At 35.8% G+C, this 21,344-nt stretch overlaps 1 protein-coding gene and 1 pseudogene across 1 annotated transcript; one reads left to right on the top strand and one right to left on the bottom strand.

Annotated features, from left to right (window-relative positions):
• Positions 1-415: 415 nt before the first annotated feature.
• On the bottom strand, positions 416-3,865 carry LOC140968149 (pentatricopeptide repeat-containing protein At1g80270, mitochondrial-like). Its single transcript, XM_073429013.1, has 3 exons — positions 3,692-3,865; positions 2,470-3,061; positions 416-1,750 (listed from the first exon to the last, which is right to left on the bottom strand). Exons 1-3 carry the CDS (start codon positions 3,724-3,726, stop codon positions 503-505), a joined length of 1,875 nt encoding a protein of 624 aa, XP_073285114.1. The 5' UTR covers positions 3,727-3,865; the 3' UTR covers positions 416-502.
• An 837-nt stretch (positions 3,866-4,702) lies between these two features.
• LOC140968153 (pyrophosphate--fructose 6-phosphate 1-phosphotransferase subunit beta-like) lies at positions 4,703-16,107 on the top strand (annotated as a pseudogene).
• The last annotated feature ends 5,237 nt before the right edge of the window (positions 16,108-21,344 follow it).

Raw genomic sequence — 21,344 nt, forward strand, 5'->3', positions numbered from 1 at the left:
TAGAAAATAAAATATAATAAAGTAAAAATTCATGCACAAATTTGGCATAAAAAAACTACTACGATACAATTGCATTGCACTTTACACAAAAATGTAATTTTAAATAAATTTATATTCCCATATTTAAAATTAAAAAAAAAAAAAAACACACACACACACACACATTGCCTACTGAAGATCGATTGTAACGCATAAAACAAAATTCTATTTTGTTCATTCTGGATTGAATTTGTTTAGATTTGCTCTCAATTAAAACTTATAGGCCGCTAGTCATTCAATCACTTATTTCAAAATATGTTGTCCCTTTCTGTCTATCTCTAGTTGAGAGCATTAAAAGGCAATTCCAAATACCTTTACGAAGTTCATAATTTTGATGAAACATTCAACGATATTTAGCATGAAATATATATAGGGATAAAACTGAAACAAACTACCATTTAAAAGGCACGATTAAACAAGGCCATGAACGAGTACAAATGAAAATAAAAAACCTACATGATCATCATCCCAGCAACTCATCCACCTCTGTCTTTCTAAACGCATCAACTTGAGCAAGCAGATCAGACATCGCTTTATCCGGGTAAATATTATCAGCCTTCATCCTCTCAGCAAAGCCATAGGCTGGGGACTTGGCATTTGTGTATGCCCGAATGAGTAACTGATACTGTTGGAGTCGTGAGATATAGCCAGCTTGTCTCATCTTTTGGAATATCTTCTCCGCGTTGGGTATATCTCCCCTGTTTGCATATTGATCCATTACAGCTAAGAAAGAAGTGAACATTGGTCTCCCTTTGTTCCTTACATAAGTGACATCAAGAATTTTGTCCGCTTTTTCCACTTCCCCCGCGTCAATATATAGTTTTACAAGTGAATCCAAAGTCAACGGCCAAATATTGGGACAAGTCTCCGCCATTCGCCGCACCAGTTCCTTTCCTTTCGCTATCATCTTATGGTCTGTGTAAACCTTGAGTAGAACAGAAAAATGTTTCGAGTCTGGCTTCTTCAACATTTTCAACATTTTCTCAAAAGTTTCCTCGGCTTCTTCAATCCTATCGATCTTTCCCCAAGCTACAATAGCAGCCATGCACTCGTCCAATCCAGGGTTAGACTTACAAACTTCCCAGAGTCGATCAACTTCATCAGCCCTTCCAAGAGAAGCATAGATAGGAAGAAGAATTTTACACGTCCAACGGTTTTTCTGAACGTTTTCTCCTTCCATCTCTTTTAACACAGCCTCAGCTTTATTTTTCAGCCCGCTATCAGCATAGTGTCGTGCAAGAGATGCTTGAATTCGAGTATTAACTTTCAGGCCTTCGGCCTTCATTGTCTCGACAACCTGTTCCATACCAGATATATCTTTAGATAACCCCTTAACATCAATCAAAAGCTGGTATGTGAAAAGGGATGGCTTAATATTTTCTTTCTCCATCAACAACAGAACATCTGCAATTTTTTTCTTATTGGTTCTCTTGTATAGAATAAGCAGCTGGTTGCAAGTAAAGGTTGTCAAAGAGAATTTCAAATCCTTCATTTTATTGAAGACTTCCTCGGACTTTTTCACATGTGTTGTCGCAACACAGTTAGCCAATAATGTCCGGTAGACGGGTTCCCCTCTGAAGGATTCAGGTATCTTATTAATGTAATCATCTGCTTGAAAAATACCACTTGCTTTGGCAATTAAATCAACATGAGAAGCATAATCTCTCTCTAGAAATTCGAGATGCTTTGTTGACTCCAACCATTCTGAAAGCTGTACAAAAACAATCTTAGATGTAAATACCAATGGAGTACAGAAAAAGAATAGAATCGAAGTACCAACAACACCATACCCAAGAGAAAATTATCATTGCTAGAAGGTAAAGTATAATATCACCCATGGATTCAAAACTTTGTTGTACGAACAGAATAGGGAAAAAGAAGAAAGAAGAGTAGCTTTAGATTCATGTAGACAGCTAAATCTTCAAAAATAATTAATACAAAGTGAAAGCAAACACCAAAGTGAGGAAAGTATAATATACTTTTGACATTAACTTCCTTTACTGTGGAAGTTTTTGGATCTCATATAGGAGTAAAATAACCCTTAACGTTACAAACATATAGAGTTAAGACTCAAATAAGACCATATTTCTTTTAGCTGCTTCCACCCATTCGGGCTTTATCCAGCAAACCAATGAATTAAAATAGAGAAATCTTGTAATAACATATTACAATATATGTTCAATAATTTAGTTTGGTTATATTCATCGAGAAAGCCCTTTGTCCGAGCGCGCATTGGCTATAGGGGAGAATGGATAACAAGAAGCAGGCCTAACATCTTTCAAGAGGTTTAATACAAATCAAAAGATTGAGTACAGGAAGTAATAACACAGAAAAGGATATCATGCTCATCATGATGCATAATAGGCCTTTGGCATCGAAGATGATGGCTATACAAAGGAAAATGAAGCAACAGCAGAATTAAAATAAAACCTTCAACGCCTTTAAGAACAATTTCCTTTTTCGAAGATGAAGAAAAGTCGATGTCACTTCTTTTCTTGTCACTTTGTTTCCTTCCTCAACCCACTTATCCAGAACCTTGTAAATAGTTAAAGGGCGAGCAGCTAGGATAGCCTCAGTCAAAGGCAATGTAGCTCTTGTTGTTGAAGATTTTTTCTCTCCACCATCAACCTCGGTGCCTAATTCCGAAAACACATTATCCATATAAGCAACAGCGGCATCCTCTTCAGATGCATCTGATTCAGATATCAAGCCGTTGATGTTTTCATCTCCAGATAAAGCTTCTTGAATAGCATCAGCAGGACCTCCGAGTTCAGAAAAACCATCCCCCAAGTCATCACTGTTTTCTCCACTGCTCTCAGTACCGGCCTTTGAAGAAAAGGTGTGTACAGCCAAGTATAACTTTGAACTGGATGATGGGTTACAGAATTTAGTTGAAGATAGCAGCCCATCAAGTAGTACTTCAGACTCAATAAATAGAGGATTGTAACTTCCCAGAGAACGACTAGCAATTTCTGATTTTACAAAGAAAATGTGTGTGCCGCCTAAGATGAATAAACGATTCCTGAATCACAAACAGTTTGTATATCACAATCAATACAACAAGATGATTGCAAAGAACATGAGCAATTCTAAACAACAGGCAACAATACAACCTAACTAAATTACGCAGGCACACGAAAATGATCTACCCACGATCCAGGCTTGTAACAGCTAAGCAATAGATTGTCCAAGTTAGCTTCTCTTTCTCCTGGCTAACTTCATCATCAAATAAAAACAAAAACTTCACCATAACTAACCTTCCAGATACAAAAATACTACAACACACATGCGATTCTGTGCACAAAAAAAGTATTTTCACAGCAAACGCATGAGAAAAATCTTGCATCTGCAGCTTATACCACAAACGGTAAAATGGCACCACAAATTTTTAAGTTAACCAAGAAAAATAAAGCTGAAAACAGTAGTTCTGACTTTTCTTTGCTACTTTAATAGCCCACGAAAACACAAACGCGCAGCTAACACATAAGAAAACTCAATCAACATTCCGGAAACTCATTACAAATATATCCAAAAAAAAATTCACTACCGTGGATAAGAAATGCAGAAATGATGGAGCAAATTTTTTTAAAAAAAACGAGTCTTCGCTCAAAAAAATTCAATGACTAATGCAATAAAAAGTAAAATGAATTACTTGAGACTTATGGAGGCTCGACGAAGTGCCCACATACTAAATTCCGATATTCTGAACTTGGCTCCGAAATTGAATTATAACTGAAATGGCAACGGTAATGGGATTGGGATTTCTAAACCCTAAATCCTTTGCAAACAGGACCCTCGTTATTCACTTATTTGGATTCAAGGGACTGAAATTTTCTATACGAGTCTCTTAATTTCAAATAATATAATAGTGACCCCTGAAGTCTGTAGAACTACAACATGACCTCTCTCTTCTTTTCTTTCTTTCTTCTATTTAGTTCAATTTATTGTTTCTCCAAGTTTAAAATAAATCAACATATAAAATTAATTAAAGGGATTTTTTTAATCTCATTTTCATATGCCTATGCTAAAGAAATTCACATAACGAATATTTATTTTTGTTAATTAATTATCGTTTATTATATTTTTTATTCAATTAATGATTCTTGGCTTGCGATCTAATTGTGCATGCACCATATCCACAATGTAACTTGACCCAAAATGTAGCTTATAACCTACAACAATATCATCAAAATGACAGTCAATTTTATTTCAAATTTTGATTTATTTATTAATTAGTAAATTTGTAGTTGAATTATTGTACTAACTTAATTCATTCGTTTATAATTATTATAAATCACACTAGAAAGTCGAGTTTGCAAACATATAAGTTAAGGTAAATTTGCTTTAAATCTTTAAACTCAAACTTAAATTTACATTCAAAATTTGTCAAAAAATTATGTGTTTGCACTATCTGATCATCGCAACAAAATGTGTTTGCATTCTCTGAGCTCATATATAATTTTTAGGACAAAAATGGATACAAAACATACAAATTATAATTTAATATATGATATTTAATTACGTATAAAATATGGTGGTTATCAGTCTCGGACCATGCAAAAATAGTTTGCTTTTAGTATAGTGTAGGCAGGCGTAAACTTCAATAAGATTTGAACGCTTCTCCTAACCAACCTCCCGCATTCTAAGCCCTCTGCATCTTCCTTGCATCGCAATCCACCACATACACTACTCACATCTCCCATTCTTGCTGATCATTCATACTTTTCCATCTAACAAACCTCTATTTCGATCTCTGATTCTATGGCTTCTTCAGGAGCAACGCTGCCGGGGAGATCAGCTTCCGATTACAGCGAGGTACAGGCGAGCCGCCTAGAAGTCTCCCTCCCACTGCCTGAGGTTCTCAGGAAGCCCTTCAATGTCGTCGATGGTCCTCCAAGTTCAGCTGCCGGAAATCCAGGTTATTTACTTTTGAAATCGTGCGTGTGAAGTCACTCCAAATGCTATCTGTTGTGATGTTTAGAATAGTGGTGACTGAATTGATTAAGCGCCATTGTCTTGAATTTCCAAAAGCACCCTACACTACGCGCTATGCATAGAATGGTTGTGCATGATGTGGCATGACAGCATGAGTCATGTTTTTATAGTTTTGAAATTTTAGAAATCCAGACGCTCATATTTTGATTTTAATTGAAATCTGCGTAACTGTTGAGTCATATCACTAGTCTTGTTTACCACAAAGCATGTTAATCAAAAGCCTAAACGGCATGCAAGTATCCTCGAGGCTCGGCCTTGCGACACAAGCCAAGTTTCAACCCTTCAAACGAACAACTGGCCCCGACCACGGAACCTCGACTTGTTTCATTTTTTAGCGTGAAAAATTATGATTTTGATCATGCAAATTTTGTAATTGTGTATTGGTCTTTGTATTGTTAAATTTTAGTTCTGCTATTTTTTTTTCTTTTTCAATTTTTTTCCTTTTCCAAAGTGACTTGAAGAGCAATCAATATTTGCTTGTCAACCGACAACTTGTGTCTCAAGAATGTGAAACATTTTTTTACAAACCCGACGTGTAATTAGAGAAATTCACAAACCTTCCGTGATTCATATGTTTTTTGAAATTCGACGTTTTCCTCAGGAGCACAGGTATCAATTAACTAATGACATAAATAGAGAGTGAAGAGTTTGATTTTTAGGTAATAAATTCATGAGAATAATTAAATAAGTGCCTATCTAGAAGTTGATCTTAAAAATATATTTTTACTTGAGAAATATTGATGCATCGACTTTCACTGTTTCTATAGACGAAATTGCCAAGCTTTTCCCTAATCTCTTTGGACAACCATCAGCAATGCTTGTTCCCAGTGATTCATCTAATACTGCTTCCGACCTAAGCTTAAATATTGGTGTTGTCCTCTCTGGAGGACAAGCTCCTGGTGGCCATAATGTGATATCCGGTCTCTTTGCTGAGCTTTTCAACTTTTAAAGTTAAAAAATATTGATAACTTGGATCATAAAATAGGTTACTTCAAGATTTTTGAAGGTCTTTTTCTTAGATTATTTGCAGGGATAGAACAAAAGGTAGCAATTATACGGTTTTAATGGTGGTCCCGCAGGGATTATGAAGTGTAAATATGTCGAACTGACCACCGACTTTGTTTATCCTTATAGAAACCAAGTAAGAATCTTTACCGTTTGATTTTACTGAGGTATAATTAAAGTTGAGTTCTCAGTGGATAATTTGGTCCAGGCTGAACAATGAAAGAACCATAAGAAAAAAGGTTATGGCTCAAAGTCGCTTGAGCAATGTAAATTGTCCCATTAGTTTCAAGTACTACATTTATGAAAACTAAACAGCATAAAATTAGACCAATCATATTTTTAATTCACGGCAAGACGACATCTCAACATCTATCTTCTTTTGGTTTTAATCTTCTTACAAAATAAAATTATGTCACATGTGCATGAACTCCGAATTTCTGTGTGTTTTTTCTTGATTTATTTTCCACTATCTTTATATTTCATGTCTCGACATATACTCCCAGAATGGTTTATTGGTAATAGATTCTATTATCTATTGAATCAAATTTTAAAAAATAATCTTTATGCCGAGCAAAACTTTGCAACGTTGATGTGTATGAAACAGGTAGGCTTTATATATTCTGGACCTCTGGTATTGACTAATGCTATTTCTATTTAACTGTTGAGCTAAAACAGCTAATGGTTTTATCAACAACAAAAAAAAACTAATGGTCAAGGTTAATGAGAAAATTTTAAGTAAATCATTGTCTCAAGGAAAATATACATATAAATCTGTGTGCCTTGTGAGGTTGGACAATGTTTTTATATGGGATTATAAGACTTACAGTTAACTATTTTTTCTTTCCGTATTTGTTATTTAGTTTTCTATTAGTTCTTTATTGGTGTATCTTAACAGGATATCTGAATAATTCAACAAAAATAACATGCTTCATTTATTTATATTCTCCCTTGCCAAGCACTGCACTTGCTTTTATTGTTTTACATGTCTTTTGTGGAGCATGTATAGATCATGCAAATTTTAGCATTTTAACAATGTATTGTTTTCTCTTGCAGGGTGGCTTTGACATGATTTGTAGCGGGAGAGACAAAATAGAAACCCCTGAACAAGTAGATAATTAGTATCCCATTTTATTTACATGAGTTTTGTATATTCCATAAGGCATAAACCATCAAGGGCAATTTACATCAGCAATGACCCAAAAATTGGAGCTATCATTCCATAAATTCACCGATGGTCATAGTAAGGCACAAGAAACATATGTACAGTAGCCTCATTGAGTTTATGGAACCAAAAAAACTCGTATTGCCATCAATCAAGCTATATCAAGATGTGTCTACTTAAATATACTGTATGTAACACAACTGCATTATAAAACTAGTTTTTGGGGAGTCCTAATGAGCCTGTGTCCCTAAATCATTGGTTTAACAATCCTAGAGAAATTCTATTTATTGTTATTGTTAGGCGGAATTTTTTTTAAGACTTTGATGATAAAGAGTTATGGTAAATTTTAAAAAATGTGAACCTTATTAATTATCTCACTTTGTCATTTGCCCCTTATGCTTACATTATGTTTCCTCAGTTCAGCCAGGCAGAAGATACAGCAAAGAAGCTTGATTTAGATGGACTGGTAGTCATAGGAGGAGATGATTCAAACACTAACACCTGTCTTCTTGCGGAAAATTTTAGGTAGAAATTGTTCTCCTGGATAGTTATTTTGATTTCTGCTGCTGCTCTGTTCAAGTCTAGTTGTTGCATAAACATTTCAGGAGGAGGAAATTGAAAACTCGGGTTATTGGATGTCCTAAGACAATAGATGGTGACCTAAAATGTAAAGAAGTTCTCACAAGCTTTGGATTTGATACAGCATGCAAGGTAAATATTTTGTCGCAACAACTTCCATTACTCTTTTTGCTACCCATGAAGGAGTTCTATGTATCATCTAAGTTAGCATAGGAGTAGCTTTCATGTTTACAAGTCCTTATTTGTAAAGCATGAGCCATTGAGGCATAACTACCATTTTGCCTTTTGATGTGAGAGTCATTCTAAATGAGACCGAATGCATTTACACATCTTTCCACCATAAAATGCTCAACTTCCCTACATGATATGATTTAGGTGTTCGATAACATTGAGAGGGACAATCACTATGCGTTCTGATACACTAATAAAAACTCTTCCAGGCAGGGGATTGTGATTAAATCTTCTTTTAATTTGAACTGAGTCTAGAATTAACTTGTATGGTTCAATTGCAACATGCCAGCTTGATGACTATTCTAGTAATTTGAATGATGGAATGATTCCCCATGCTGACATTACAATCCATTGGCCCCCATAGTTCCAAATGCAAAAATTGATTTGAGATCCACTGATCTTCATTTTCATCCTGGATGTGACAAGTTACTTTGGATTTTAGAAAATTTTGAACATTTTGAATATACTTGATGTTTCTTCTTGATTTTCCTTCAATGTTCTATTTTGCCATCTTACATGAGTACGTTCCTTTTTATTGGAGTAAATAAATCACATTCTCCATTTATTTGTGGATTACCAAATATATCAGGATCTTCTGTCTCTTTATTTAACTACATTTGAAGTGCATGAACTTTAGTCAATATTCTTTTATTCACTATACTCGAGCTTTTTAAATGATGAAATGCAACTTTGACGTTAAATTCTCTCATCCGGTCATCCTTCTTTCTCTCTGTTGTACTTTTATTTTCAACCTCCTGCTTGTTATTGTTTTTCTGGTATTAGATATATGCAGAAATGATTGGAAATGTTATGCTAGATGCTCGTTCAACTGGAAAATATTATCATTGTAAGTTCTTTAATTGTGTTTAGTTCAGCTTTTTTGGCGTATGTCTAACTGATGTTATGTTATTCTGTAATTTGTGTTACAATTTGTGCCTCAATTATAATCTTTCCAAAGAAATGTCATGCATAGTTGTGAGGCTTATGGGCCGTGCTGCTTCTCGCAAAACATTGGAGTGCGCTTTGCAGACTCATCCCAATATAACTATAATTGGTGAAGAGGTATTCTTCGGTTGTTTTTTTTAATATTTGACATTTGATTGGCAACTGGCATTGTACGAATCGTAAAAACAGAAAGAGCACCAGAAAATCAACTGGAGGGGTGGTTAAGGAGTTAATCAAAAGAATTCTTACGAAATTCATAAATGGTTTGTTTTTCCTGCAGGTTGCAGCAAAGAAACAGACTATGAAGAACGTTACAGATTATATTACCGATGTGATCTGTAAACGTGCTGAAGTTGGCTGCAATTATGGGGTCATACTCATACCGGAAGGCTTGATTGATTTTATCCCAGAGGTTTGACTCCTATTAGAATCATATATGTTGCCATCTATCTTTTAAAAACTTCCTCAACTTGTCGTACCGTCTTAAAATAAATGAGTTATTGAAGAAAATATATGATTTACGAACATTACTTCATCATTTTGTATCAGGTGCAACAACTGATTGCAGAGTTGAATGAAATTCTAGCTCATGATGTTGTTGATGAAGGTGGAATGTGGAAGAAGAAACTCAGGAGTCAATCTCACAGCCTCTTTGAACTTCTTCCACAAGCAATTCAGGAGCAACTAATGCTTGAAAGAGATCCACATGGAAATGTTCAGGTATTCATTGCTTTAACTTTTGTACTCTCATTCTTGACTTATTCCCAATCCTTATTTAATAGAGCTTGAGAAAATAACATGATAGTACTTCATACTATTTGTTCTTTATCATTGTACTAGTTTACTGTTTCATTTTAGGTTGCAAAGATAGAAACAGAGAAAATGCTTATCCAGATGGTTGAAACTGAATTGGAATCCAGAAAAAAACAGGGTTTATACAATAAAGAGTTTAAGGGACAATCTAATTTTTTTGGGTTAGTAATAACTTTATACTCGTAAATTTTCAATGTTTCATAGAATTAAATATTACTATTGGAGCATAGTAGAATATTTTGTGTATAGAATATTTTGTGTATAATACCTTGTGTATATATGATATGCTAAATTAGTGGAGGTAATTAGAACTATTTTTGGTATAGGTAGATTCTTAAGAATTTTTACGTGTAATAGATTACTAGAGGTATCTCTATATATACTTGTAATATGTAGGAAATAAGTATGAATAAGAATTTTCTCATTCTCAATTTCTTCATGGTATCAGAGCAGTGATCCTTACACGCTGCTCATATTTTCTTAATTATTGTTATGGCCGATGCTATTGTTGCCACTGGAGGGTCGAAGGATATTGCTGATAGTGATGTCAATATCTCTCAAAAATTGAGTTCAGTATTGTTGAATGAATTCAATTATCTTCCATGGTCGAGAGCAATTACTATTGCTCTTGGTGGTAGATCAAGGTTGGGATTCATTAATGGCTCTCTCAAATCCCCTGAATCCAGTTCGCCGGAGTATGAGGCTTGGCTGTCAAAGGACCAGCAGGTTATGTCATGGATTCTTAACTCGATGGAGCGTGATCTTGCAGAAATCTTCAGCTATTCAGAATCTTCTTTGGATCTTTGGAATGCTGTCCGTGACATGTATGGCAACCAAAACAATTCTGCCAGGATTTTCCAAATTCACAGGGAGATTGCAAATCTTCATCAAGATGGGAAGCCATTTGTAAGTTTGCTAGGGAGTCTGAAGAGTTTGTGGAACGAGTTGGAGATTTATAGACCTCCTACAGTTGACGCAGTTATTTTGAGGAAGAGAACAGAGGAGGACCGTATTTTTCAGCTACTGGCGAGTCTTAATCCTGAGTTTGAGGATCTAAGGAGTCATATTCTAATGAATACCGACTTACCTTCCTTCAAGAATGTTTGCGCGATCATTCAGCGTGAGGAAGTACGTCGGAAAGTCATGCCACACTCTATTAATCCCTCTCCTCCGGATGTTCGTGCGTATATTACTCGCTCATCCTCTGAAGAAAAGTCTTACAAGGGCAAACGCCCCGACCTAAAATGCCAGCATTGCCATATTACTGGTCACTCGATTAATCGTTGCTGGACACTTCACCCAGAGTTGAAGCCCAAATTCTCCAAAGATCAGAAGGGCGGAGGATATCAAAAACGAATTCCTGATCATAAGGCTCATGTTGCTACACACTCCATTGAATCATTTTCTTCTAATCCCGTTGCTTTACTTAATGAGTTCGCAAATTATTTACAAGATAGGAATGGTCAGGGAGCTATCCAAGGAGGAGCTATTAATCAAGAAAAAGATCAGCCAGCCGCACTTCTTAGTCAATTTGCTGGTTTTTTGACTGATGCAAAGTCTGACACCAACCAAGGTATTCAGATTGCTTTTCTGACTGCACTTGAAATTAATAGTTTGCATGATGTATGGGTCATTGATTCTGGTGCCACAGATCACATGTCAAATAAGTTAACCCATGTTTATGATTTTTGTTCCTTTTCTACACCTTCTCTGGTATCTGTAGCAAATGGGAAAAGTGCTCCTGTAATGGGTAAGGGCAAAATTAAACTTGTTTCAGATACTGTTGGGTCTGATGTTCTATTCGTTCCATCTTTTCCCTTTCAGTTGCTGTCTGTTCATAAACTGACATCTTCGCTCAATTGTGAAGTTATATTTACTCCTTACAAGGTCATCTTTCAGGACCTCATCACCAAGAAGATGATTGGTGAAGGATTTCATTTGCATGGTCTCTACGACTTCTCTCCTAACTCTCAGGTTACCAAGGGATTCCAAGCTGTCTCCTCTCCCATTACTGAGCAATATCTATGGCATCGCCGTCTCGCACATCCTTCAAATAACGTTCTTAGCAAGATAAATCGAGTCCTACCTAAAGAAATACTTGACTGTGATATCTGTCATTTTTCTAAGTCCTCTAGGCTTCCTTTTAACTCATCATTGTCTCGTACTACTAAGCCATTTGAGATTGTTCATTCAGATGTTTGGGGGCCTTTTTCCTCCTCTCTAGATGGATTTAAATATTTTGTAACCTTTATTGATGATTTTTCTAGGGTTACTTGGGTGTACTTATTGAAATCAAAAGGTGAAGTTTTTGAGTTCTTTAAGGATTTTCACATGTTGGTTACGACTCAATTTTCAGCTCATATTAAAGTTTTTCGATCTGACAATGGCACAGAATATATGTCTCATAACATGACAAATTATTTAATTTCTAATGGAATATTGCATCAGACTAGTTGTGTCAATACACCTCAACAAAATGGGATTGCCGAACGTAAAAATCGTGACTTGCTTGAGAAAACTCGAGCCATAATGCTTCAAATGAATGTCCCAAAACAGTTTTGGTCTCATGGAATTCTTACTGCAACCTATCTTGTGAATCGCTTACCCAGTCGAGTGCTGGATTTTAAATGTCCTCTTGAAGTATTGCAGGACAAAGCACCAAATCTGTCTCATCTCAAAGTTTTTGGATGCACTTGTTTTGTACATGTCTCAACTACTCACCGTGACAAGCTTGATCCTCGAGCTGTTAAGTGTATATTTCTTGGTTATTCTCAAACACAAAAGGGATACAAATGTTATGACGTGCTCTCCAAGAAACTATATGTGACTAGAGATGTCCGTTTTGCTGAACAAATTCCATACTTTGTTGCCCCTACTCAGGGGGAGAAGCTGCCTGAGCTATTTCCTTTGCCCAGCATTGATTATGGTCATCAATCTACTCAAGATCTCCATCCTATCCAAGATACTTCAGAACACTGTGATGATTGCTTGGATATCTCTAGTGTTCCTTCCAGGGAAGTTATTATAGAATCACCCGAGCAAGTTCTTTCCCATACACAAGGTGACCCAATATCTTCCCGACGTAATCCTCCGCGGATGCGTCACCCTCCAACAAAACTGGCAGATTATGTTGCTCACACAGTCAGGTACCCTGTCACTAATTGTATGTCATACCAACGACTATCATCTTCGCATACAGCTTTCCTTACAGCTATATCAAATAGTCATGAGCCCAAGAATTTTCATGAAGCCAAATCCCAGGCTGTTTGGCAGAAAGCTATGCTTGAAGAATTAACTGCTCTTGCTGAGAACAAAACCTGGACTGTAGTGCCTCTTCCACCTGGAAAACATGCAGTCGGTAGTCGTTGGGTTTTTAAAATGAAGTTCAACTCCGATGGTTCTCTTGATAGGCATAAAGCACGTCTTGTTGCTCAAGGCTTCACCCAGAAATTTGGTGTCGATTACAAAGAAACTTTTGCCCCCGTTGCCAAGATGACCACGGTACGAGTTCTTTTATCAGTTGCTATCAATAAAGGGTGGCCCGTGTTTCAAATGGACGTGAAAAATGCATTCTTGCATGGTGATCTCGAGGAAGAAGTGTTTATGAAGCTTCCTCCCGGGCATCCTCAAAGTGAAAATCCAAACCTGGTATGCAAACTCCATAAATCAATTTATGGTTTGAAACAAAGTCCCCGTGCATGGCACGCCAAGCTGAGCACCGCTCTTGAAGCTCTTGGTTTTAAAAGGAGCTCAGCTGATTCGTCCCTTTATGTTCAGCTTGGTTCAGTCGACACACTTGTGGTATTAATATACGTGGATGATCTCATTATTACCGGGAATAATAATGAGTCTATTGCTCAGTTAAAAACAAAACTTCAGCACAAATTTCCAATCAAGGATCTTGGTTCATTGAAGTACTTTCTTGGAATTGAAATGGCGGCTTCCAGCAAAGGGCTATTCCTTAACCAGCGTAAATACATTTTAGACTTACTTCAAGATGCTGAAATGTTACACACCAAGCCCGTTGCTACTCCTCTCGATAGCAAATTGAGACTTGCATCTACAGAAAAGGCCCTAGACTCACCAAGCTATTATCAGAAACTTGTTGGAAAGCTCATCTACTTGACTATCACGAGACCGGATATTACGTTTGCAGTTAGTCTTGTTAGTCAACATATGCATGCCCCAACAATTCAACATCTAGGCATGGTAAAACGAATCCTGCGGTATCTGAAAGGCACGATTGGTCGTGGAATAGTCATGACCCGTAATGGTCACACTAATATTATGGGATATACCGATTCTGATTGGGCTGGTAATGCACTTGATCGTCGCTCTACTACTGGTTATTGTATGTTTGTTGGTGGTAATCTGGTGTCTTGGAAAAGTAAAAAACAACTTGTGGTAGCTCGATCTAGCGCTGAAGCTGAGTATCGTGCGATGGCTTCCGCAGCATGTGAGCTTGTATGGCTTAACAGTCTTCTTATTGATCTAGGCTGTCCTAGCTCTATTCCTATGAAACTTTTTTGTGATAATCAGGCCGCTATGCACATTGCTGCTAATCCCGTGTTCCATGAAAGAACCAAACACATTGAAGTGGACTGTCACTACATTCGTCAACAAGTTCAATCCAAATTGATTGACACTCAATATGTACGTTCTAATGACCAACTAGCTGATGTGTTCACCAAAGTGTTGACGTCTACTCAGTTCCACAGGCTGTTGAGCAAGCTTGGATCCATCAATCCTCTGGATCCAGCTTGAGGGGGAGTATTGGAGCATAGTAGAATATTTTGTGTATAGAATATTTTGTGTATAATACCTTGTGTATATATGATATGCTAAATTAGTGGAGGTAATTAGAACTATTTTTGGTATAGGTAGATTCTTAAGAATTTTTACGTGTAATAGATTACTAGAGGTATCTCTATATATACTTGTAATATGTAGGAAATAAGTATGAATAAGAATTTTCTCATTCTCAATTTCTTCAATTACACTAGCGTTTCAATGTTTTATCTGCCTCCAGGGATGTTATCAGAAAATAACAAGGAATGATGGCTATTTTACTTCTTGGTTTTATTTTTGTTTTTCTTTTCCAGTTATGAAGGTAGATGTGGTTTACCTTCTAACTTTGATTCAAACTACTGCCATGCATTGGGTTATGCTGCTGGAGTACTACTCCATTCTGGCAAGACTGGTCTGATCTCCTCGGTTAGTTCTTTCTTCTTCTATTTCCTTCCCAGTTTTCGGGTGCTCTAATGGTTTCTTTTTCAACAAGACTAATCATAGAACTCATGGAGCCTTTAGTAGCTGTGCATATTTTTCAGGTGGGGAACTTGGGTTCTCCAGTTGAGAAATGGAGTGTAGGTGGAACAGCTTTGACTTCTTTGATGGATGTGGAAAGGAGACACGGTATCGTTGCCTCTCAATTACTTGAACTTGTATCTTATGACACCTTCAATTGTCCTTTCTGTTTTGTGACAATACCTGATCTTTCTCCAGGAAAGTTTAAACCCGTGATTAAGAAGGCAATGGTGGAACTTGAAGGTAAATTTCACTGGAGTTTATGCATCTTTAACTGCAGTTATACATCTTCCTGAGGCCGGTACTAAAGTTGGAATATTTCACACTTTTGCGTTGGACGAGGAGCTCCTGTCAAAAAATTTGAAGCCATGCGTGACGAATGGGCTATGAAGAATCGATATGTCAATCCAGGTAAATCCATCTTTTATTAACTGCACAGGAAACCTGAATGCCACAAAAAAAAAAAAAAAAAAAAAANAGAACGTTATCTACCCATATCTAAGAAAACTACGCGATATCTATCCAAAATATCTACATGAATCATCTGTCATTCGTCAAATTTTGAGTTCCTTTTAGCCAATTATTGTTTGATTGTTTATTTATTTCTACGTAAGTCGAATGAGTCTCCTGTATAAAGCATGCGTTCTTCAGCAATCTATGCCATATTATTATCCAAGAACGATTAAAACTTGTAATTAATTACATTAATTCAATTTGAGTAATACATATGAATAATATGGAAATTTATATAAACTGATGCATTTGAAATTTGTAACAGGGCCGGGTCAGTTTTCTGGTCCAACAGCAAATAACATCAATCACACTTTGATGCTGGAACTCGGTACACAGGCTTAGAATTCTCAGATATAGGATTCCTTATGGCTTACGGGAATATAGATAACACGTTTGTTAAATTTCGGAGTCCCTCATCAGTATCAACTGGTACTATCCATTAAAATTCTTTTACTTTAAATTCATTTTCGCTTCTGAGATACTGTTTGCAAACTCACATTTGGAGACCCCATTTTTATATCGACAAATTTATCTGATATTTTTCTATATAAAAAAGTTAATTAATTTCTGAGTATTTCATTATATTCGAGTTATTCTACCAAAAATTTGATTATTATCAAATGATATGTTAAATTCCATTCTTTTCGGTTAATAGCAGCTGAAAAATCATATAATTTTCATTATTGTTGTGAAAAAGTAAAAATTTACGGTAAAAAAATAAAAATCTCAAACTCTCAAAATTATCACACTACACACTTTATAATATTTTTCTCTCAACTCAATTGTGATTTTCTTCACAAATGAGAGATCTATTTATAGAAAATTTTTACAAATAATCCAAAAATAAAATACATCATTACCTACATCATCACACACTAATTTTCAATATTCAACACCTAATTTTACCTAATTTTCAACATTCAACATTCACATTTTCAACACAAATATTTAACACATTTTTAAATAATTTTTCAACACTCCCCCTTGTGATGATGATCATAATGATTGTATACATTACGTGTTTTTATACTGCCTCGTTAAAAACCTTACTAGGAAAAACCCATTGGGATAAAAACCATAGTAAGGGAAAAAGAGTGCAGTCACGTAAACTCCCCCTCATGTTGACACGAACAATTCTTCACAAATTTCGTAGATTGCGCATCCCAATATTATATATGTGCTTTCTGAATATTGTCGTAGGAAGTGCCTTTGTGAAGAGATCTGATGAGTTTTCACTTGATTGAATGTGACGAACATCAATACATTTATTCTTCTCAAGCTCCTTGGTGAATGCGAAGAACTTAGGAGGAATATGTTTAGTTCTGTCGCTTTTTATGTATCCTTCTTTCATTTGAGCAACACATGCAGCATTATCTTCATATAGTATCACAGGCTTCTCGTCGAATGATAATCCGCATGAGATTTGGATATGTTGAGTCATTGATTTTAACCACACACATTCACGGCTTGCTTCATGTAGTGCAATAATCTCGGCATGATTTGATGAAGTTGTTACAAGTGTTTGTTTCTGTGAACGCCAAGAAATTGCAGTGCCTCCACGAGTAAATACATATCCAGTTTGAGAACGTGCTTTGTGTGGATCAGATAAGTATCCAGCATCGGCATAACCAATTATACTTGGATTAGCATCTTTTGAATACAAAAGTCCCAAGTCTGTCGTTCCTCGTAGATAACGGAATATATGTTTAATTCCGTTCCAATGTCTCTTTGTTGGATATGTGCTAAATCTTGCCAATAAATTTACGGCAAAAGATATATCAGGCCTTGTACAATTTGTAAGATACATAAGGGCACCGATAGCACTTAGATATGGTACTTCTGGACCAAGAATATCTTCATCATCTTCACATGGACGGAATGGATCCTTTTCTATGTTTAATGATCTAACAACCATTGGAGTACTTAAAGGATTTGATTTGTCCATATTAAAACGTTTAAGGATCTTTTCTGTATAATTTGTCTGGTGAACAAATATTCCACATTCTTTTTGTTCAATTTGTAAACCCAGACAATACTTGGTTTTTCCAAGATCCTTCATTTCAAATTCTTCTTTCAAGTATGACACAACTTCTTGAATTTCCTTATTTGTTCCAATGATGTTTAAATCATCAACATATACAGCAATAATTACGCATCCGGATGTTGTTTTCTTAATGAAAACACAAGGGCATATTGAATTATTTACATATCCCTTTTTCATCAAGTGATCACTTAGCCTATTATACCACATTCTGCCGGATTGCTTCAACCCATATAATGATCTTAGTAATTTCACAGAATAACATTCTCTGGGTTTTGAACTTTGTGCTTCAGGCATCTTAAATCCTTCAGGGATTTTCATATATATATTACTATCAAGTGATCCATATAAGTAGGCTGTAACAACATCCATAAGACGCATTTCTAAATTTTCAGATACTGCCAAGCTAATCAAATACCGAAACGTAATTGCATCCATCACAGGAGAATACGTTTCTTCATAATCAATTCCAGGCCTTTGAGAAAAACCTTGTGCAACAAGTCGAGCTTTATATCTTACTATTTCATTTTTCTCATTTCGCTTTCGAATAAAAACCCATTTGTATCCAACAGGTTTTACACCTTCAGGTGTAAGGACTATAGGTCCAAAAACATTACGTTTATTTAGCGAATCCAATTCAACCTGGATGGCATCTTTCCATTTTATCCAATCCTGCCGATTTTTACATTCACCAAAAGATTTTGGTTCATGATCTTCATTATCATTTATGATGTCGATTGCCACATTATAAGAAAATATATCATCAATTTCTTCTATATCTTTTCGGTTCCATATTTTTCCAGTATTAATATAATTGATAGAGATTTCATGATTCTCGTCAGTTTGTGGTTCTGACAAAACATTTTCATCATCATGTGTTTCTTCAGGAACATCATTCTCTATTTTGTGATCATTATGTGTTTCTTCAGGAACATCATTCTCTATTTTGTGATCATTGTGTTTCTCTATGAATTTTCTTTTTCGAGGATTTTTATCCTTGGAACCAACTGGCCTTCCACGCTTCAGGCGTTTAATGACATCATGACTATCTTCAATTTGTTTCTTCGGAATTTCAATTCGAGCAGGGGCATTTGCAGCATGTATATATGATTTAGTTACCCCTTTTGTGTCTGCAAATGCATCTGGTATTTGATTTGCTATTCTTTGCAAGTGCACAATTTGCTGTACATCTTTTTCACATTGTTTTGTTCTTGGATCCAGATGTAACAATGATGATACATACCATGTAATTTCTTTTTCGGTATGTTTCTGTTCTCCCCCTAACATTGGGAAGATTTCCTCATTAAAATGACAATCAGCAAAACGTGCTGTGAACACGTCGCCTGTCTGTGGTTCAAGATATCGAATGATCGATGGACTATCATAACCAATATAAATTCCAATCTTTCTTTGAGGTCCCATTTTCTTTCGTTGAGGTGGTGCAATAGGCACATACACCATACATCCAAAAATTCTCAGATGAGAAATGTCTGGTTCTTTACCAAATGCAAGCTGCAATGGGGAGTATTTATGATATGCACTTGGTCTGATGCGAATTAATGAAGCAGCATGTAAAATTGCATGTCCCCATATAGAAATAGGGAGCTTTGTTTTCATAATCATTGGTCTAGCAATCATTTGCAGACGTTTAATCAATGATTCAGCCAATCCATTTTGAGTATGTACATGAGCAACAGGATGCTCAACAATGATTCCCATAGACATACAATAATCATTGAAAGTCTGGGAAGTAAATTCACCAGCATTATCAAGTCTAATTTTCTTGATTGTATAATCGGGAAATTGATTCCTCAATTTTATTATTTGAGCAAGTAATCTTGCAAATGCAACATTTCGAGTTGACAATAAACATACATGTGACCATCTGCTGGAGGCATCAATCAATACCATAAAGTATCTGAATGGTCCACATGGTGGATGGATTGGTCCACAAATATCACCCTGAATACGTTCAAGAAACATTGGTGATTCAGTTTGGATTTTGGCTGGTGATGGTCTTATAATAAGTTTTCCAAGAGAACATGCTTTACATTGAAACTTATTATTCTGAAAGATCTTCTGGTCTTTCAATGGATGACCATGTGTATTTTCTATAATTCTTCGCATCATTGTTGAACCAGGATGTCCTAATCGATCATGCCAATTGGTTAATATTGAAGAATTATCAATTACCATGTTTGATTCAATGGGACGTATATGTGTATAATGCAATCCAGTAGGGAGCATTGGTAGTTTTTCAATCACATATTTCTTTCCTGATTTATATGTGGTAAGACACATATATTTCTCATTCCCTTCATTCATTGTTTGAGTATCATACCCATGGGAATATATATCATTAAAACTCAACAAATTTCTTTTCGATTGTGGTGAATATAAAGCATCATTGATCAAAAATTTTGTACCATTAGGTAACAAAAATTGTGCTTTACCACATCCTTTAATCAAGTCTACAGGACCTGATATTGTATTCACCGTTGTTTTTGTTGGTTTTAGTTCCAAGAAATATCTTTTATCTCGGAGGATAGTGTGCGTTGTACCACTATCAGGTATGCAAACTTCAGCTTGGTTCGTAGCATTTTCCATATTTGAACTTCAAAAAAATATGCAATGAAATAAAATTATTGACAATAAAATACAATACAATATAACACACTATAAAACATTATCATACGAATACATAAAAAATAAAATATTTTACATATTTATTCCACCATCAAATTGATCATTATCTGAGAAATCAATCAGAAAATCTCCAGCATCAAAATGAGTTGAACCACTCAAAGGTTCACTGTGTTCAGTAAAGTTGGTCTCCTTTTCTTTCCCCTTTATTGATTCTTTATAAAGTTTACAAAGGTGCTCAGGGGCTCGACAAATACGGGACCAATGTCCTGGAGTACCACATCTGAAACAAGAACTTTCAAATCTTTTTGAGTGATTCTCATTAACACTCATATTCTCTTGATGCCTTTTCGGTGGGTGGTTTGGGACGTTCTTTTGAGATGAGTTATAGAAATAACTATCTCGATTATTTTCAAAACCACGGCCGCGTCCACGACCACGACCACTTCCACGTCCACGTCCACGTCCACGACCACGACCACGACCTCGATTTTGTCCTCGACCAAAATCTTGTCTGTAACTTTGATTTTGGTTTCCAGGTTTAAATTCATTTTTGCTTACAGCATTTACTTCTGGAAATGCTGTTGATCCAGTGGGTCGGGACTGATGATTTCTCATTAATAGCTCGTTGTTCTTTTCCGCCACAAGAAGACAGGCGATGAGTTCAGAATATCTCGCAAATCCACGCACTCTATATTGTTGCTGTAGTGTTATATTTGATGCGTGAAACGTGGAAAATGTTTTTTCAAGCATTTCCGATTCTGTAACCTCATGTCCACAAAATTTTAACTGCGAGATTATTCTATACATCGCTGAATTGTAATCACTGACTTTTTTAAAGTCTTGGAATCTTAACATATTCCATTCATCACGGGCGGTCGGAAGTATAACTTCCCTTATATGTTCAAATCTCTCTTTTAATCCTTTCCACAGAGCCATGGGATCTTTTTCGATGAGATATTCACATTTTAAACCTTCATCAAGGTGTCGTCGTAAAAATATTATAGCTTTTGCTTTTTCTTGTGATGAAGATATACCATTTTCTTTAATGGTCTCGCTTAGACCCAATGA

Source organism: Primulina huaijiensis, unplaced genomic scaffold, assembly GCF_012295235.1.
Source record: "Primulina huaijiensis isolate GDHJ02 unplaced genomic scaffold, ASM1229523v2 scaffold3245, whole genome shotgun sequence".
Lineage (NCBI taxonomy): Eukaryota > Viridiplantae > Streptophyta > Magnoliopsida > Lamiales > Gesneriaceae > Primulina > Primulina huaijiensis.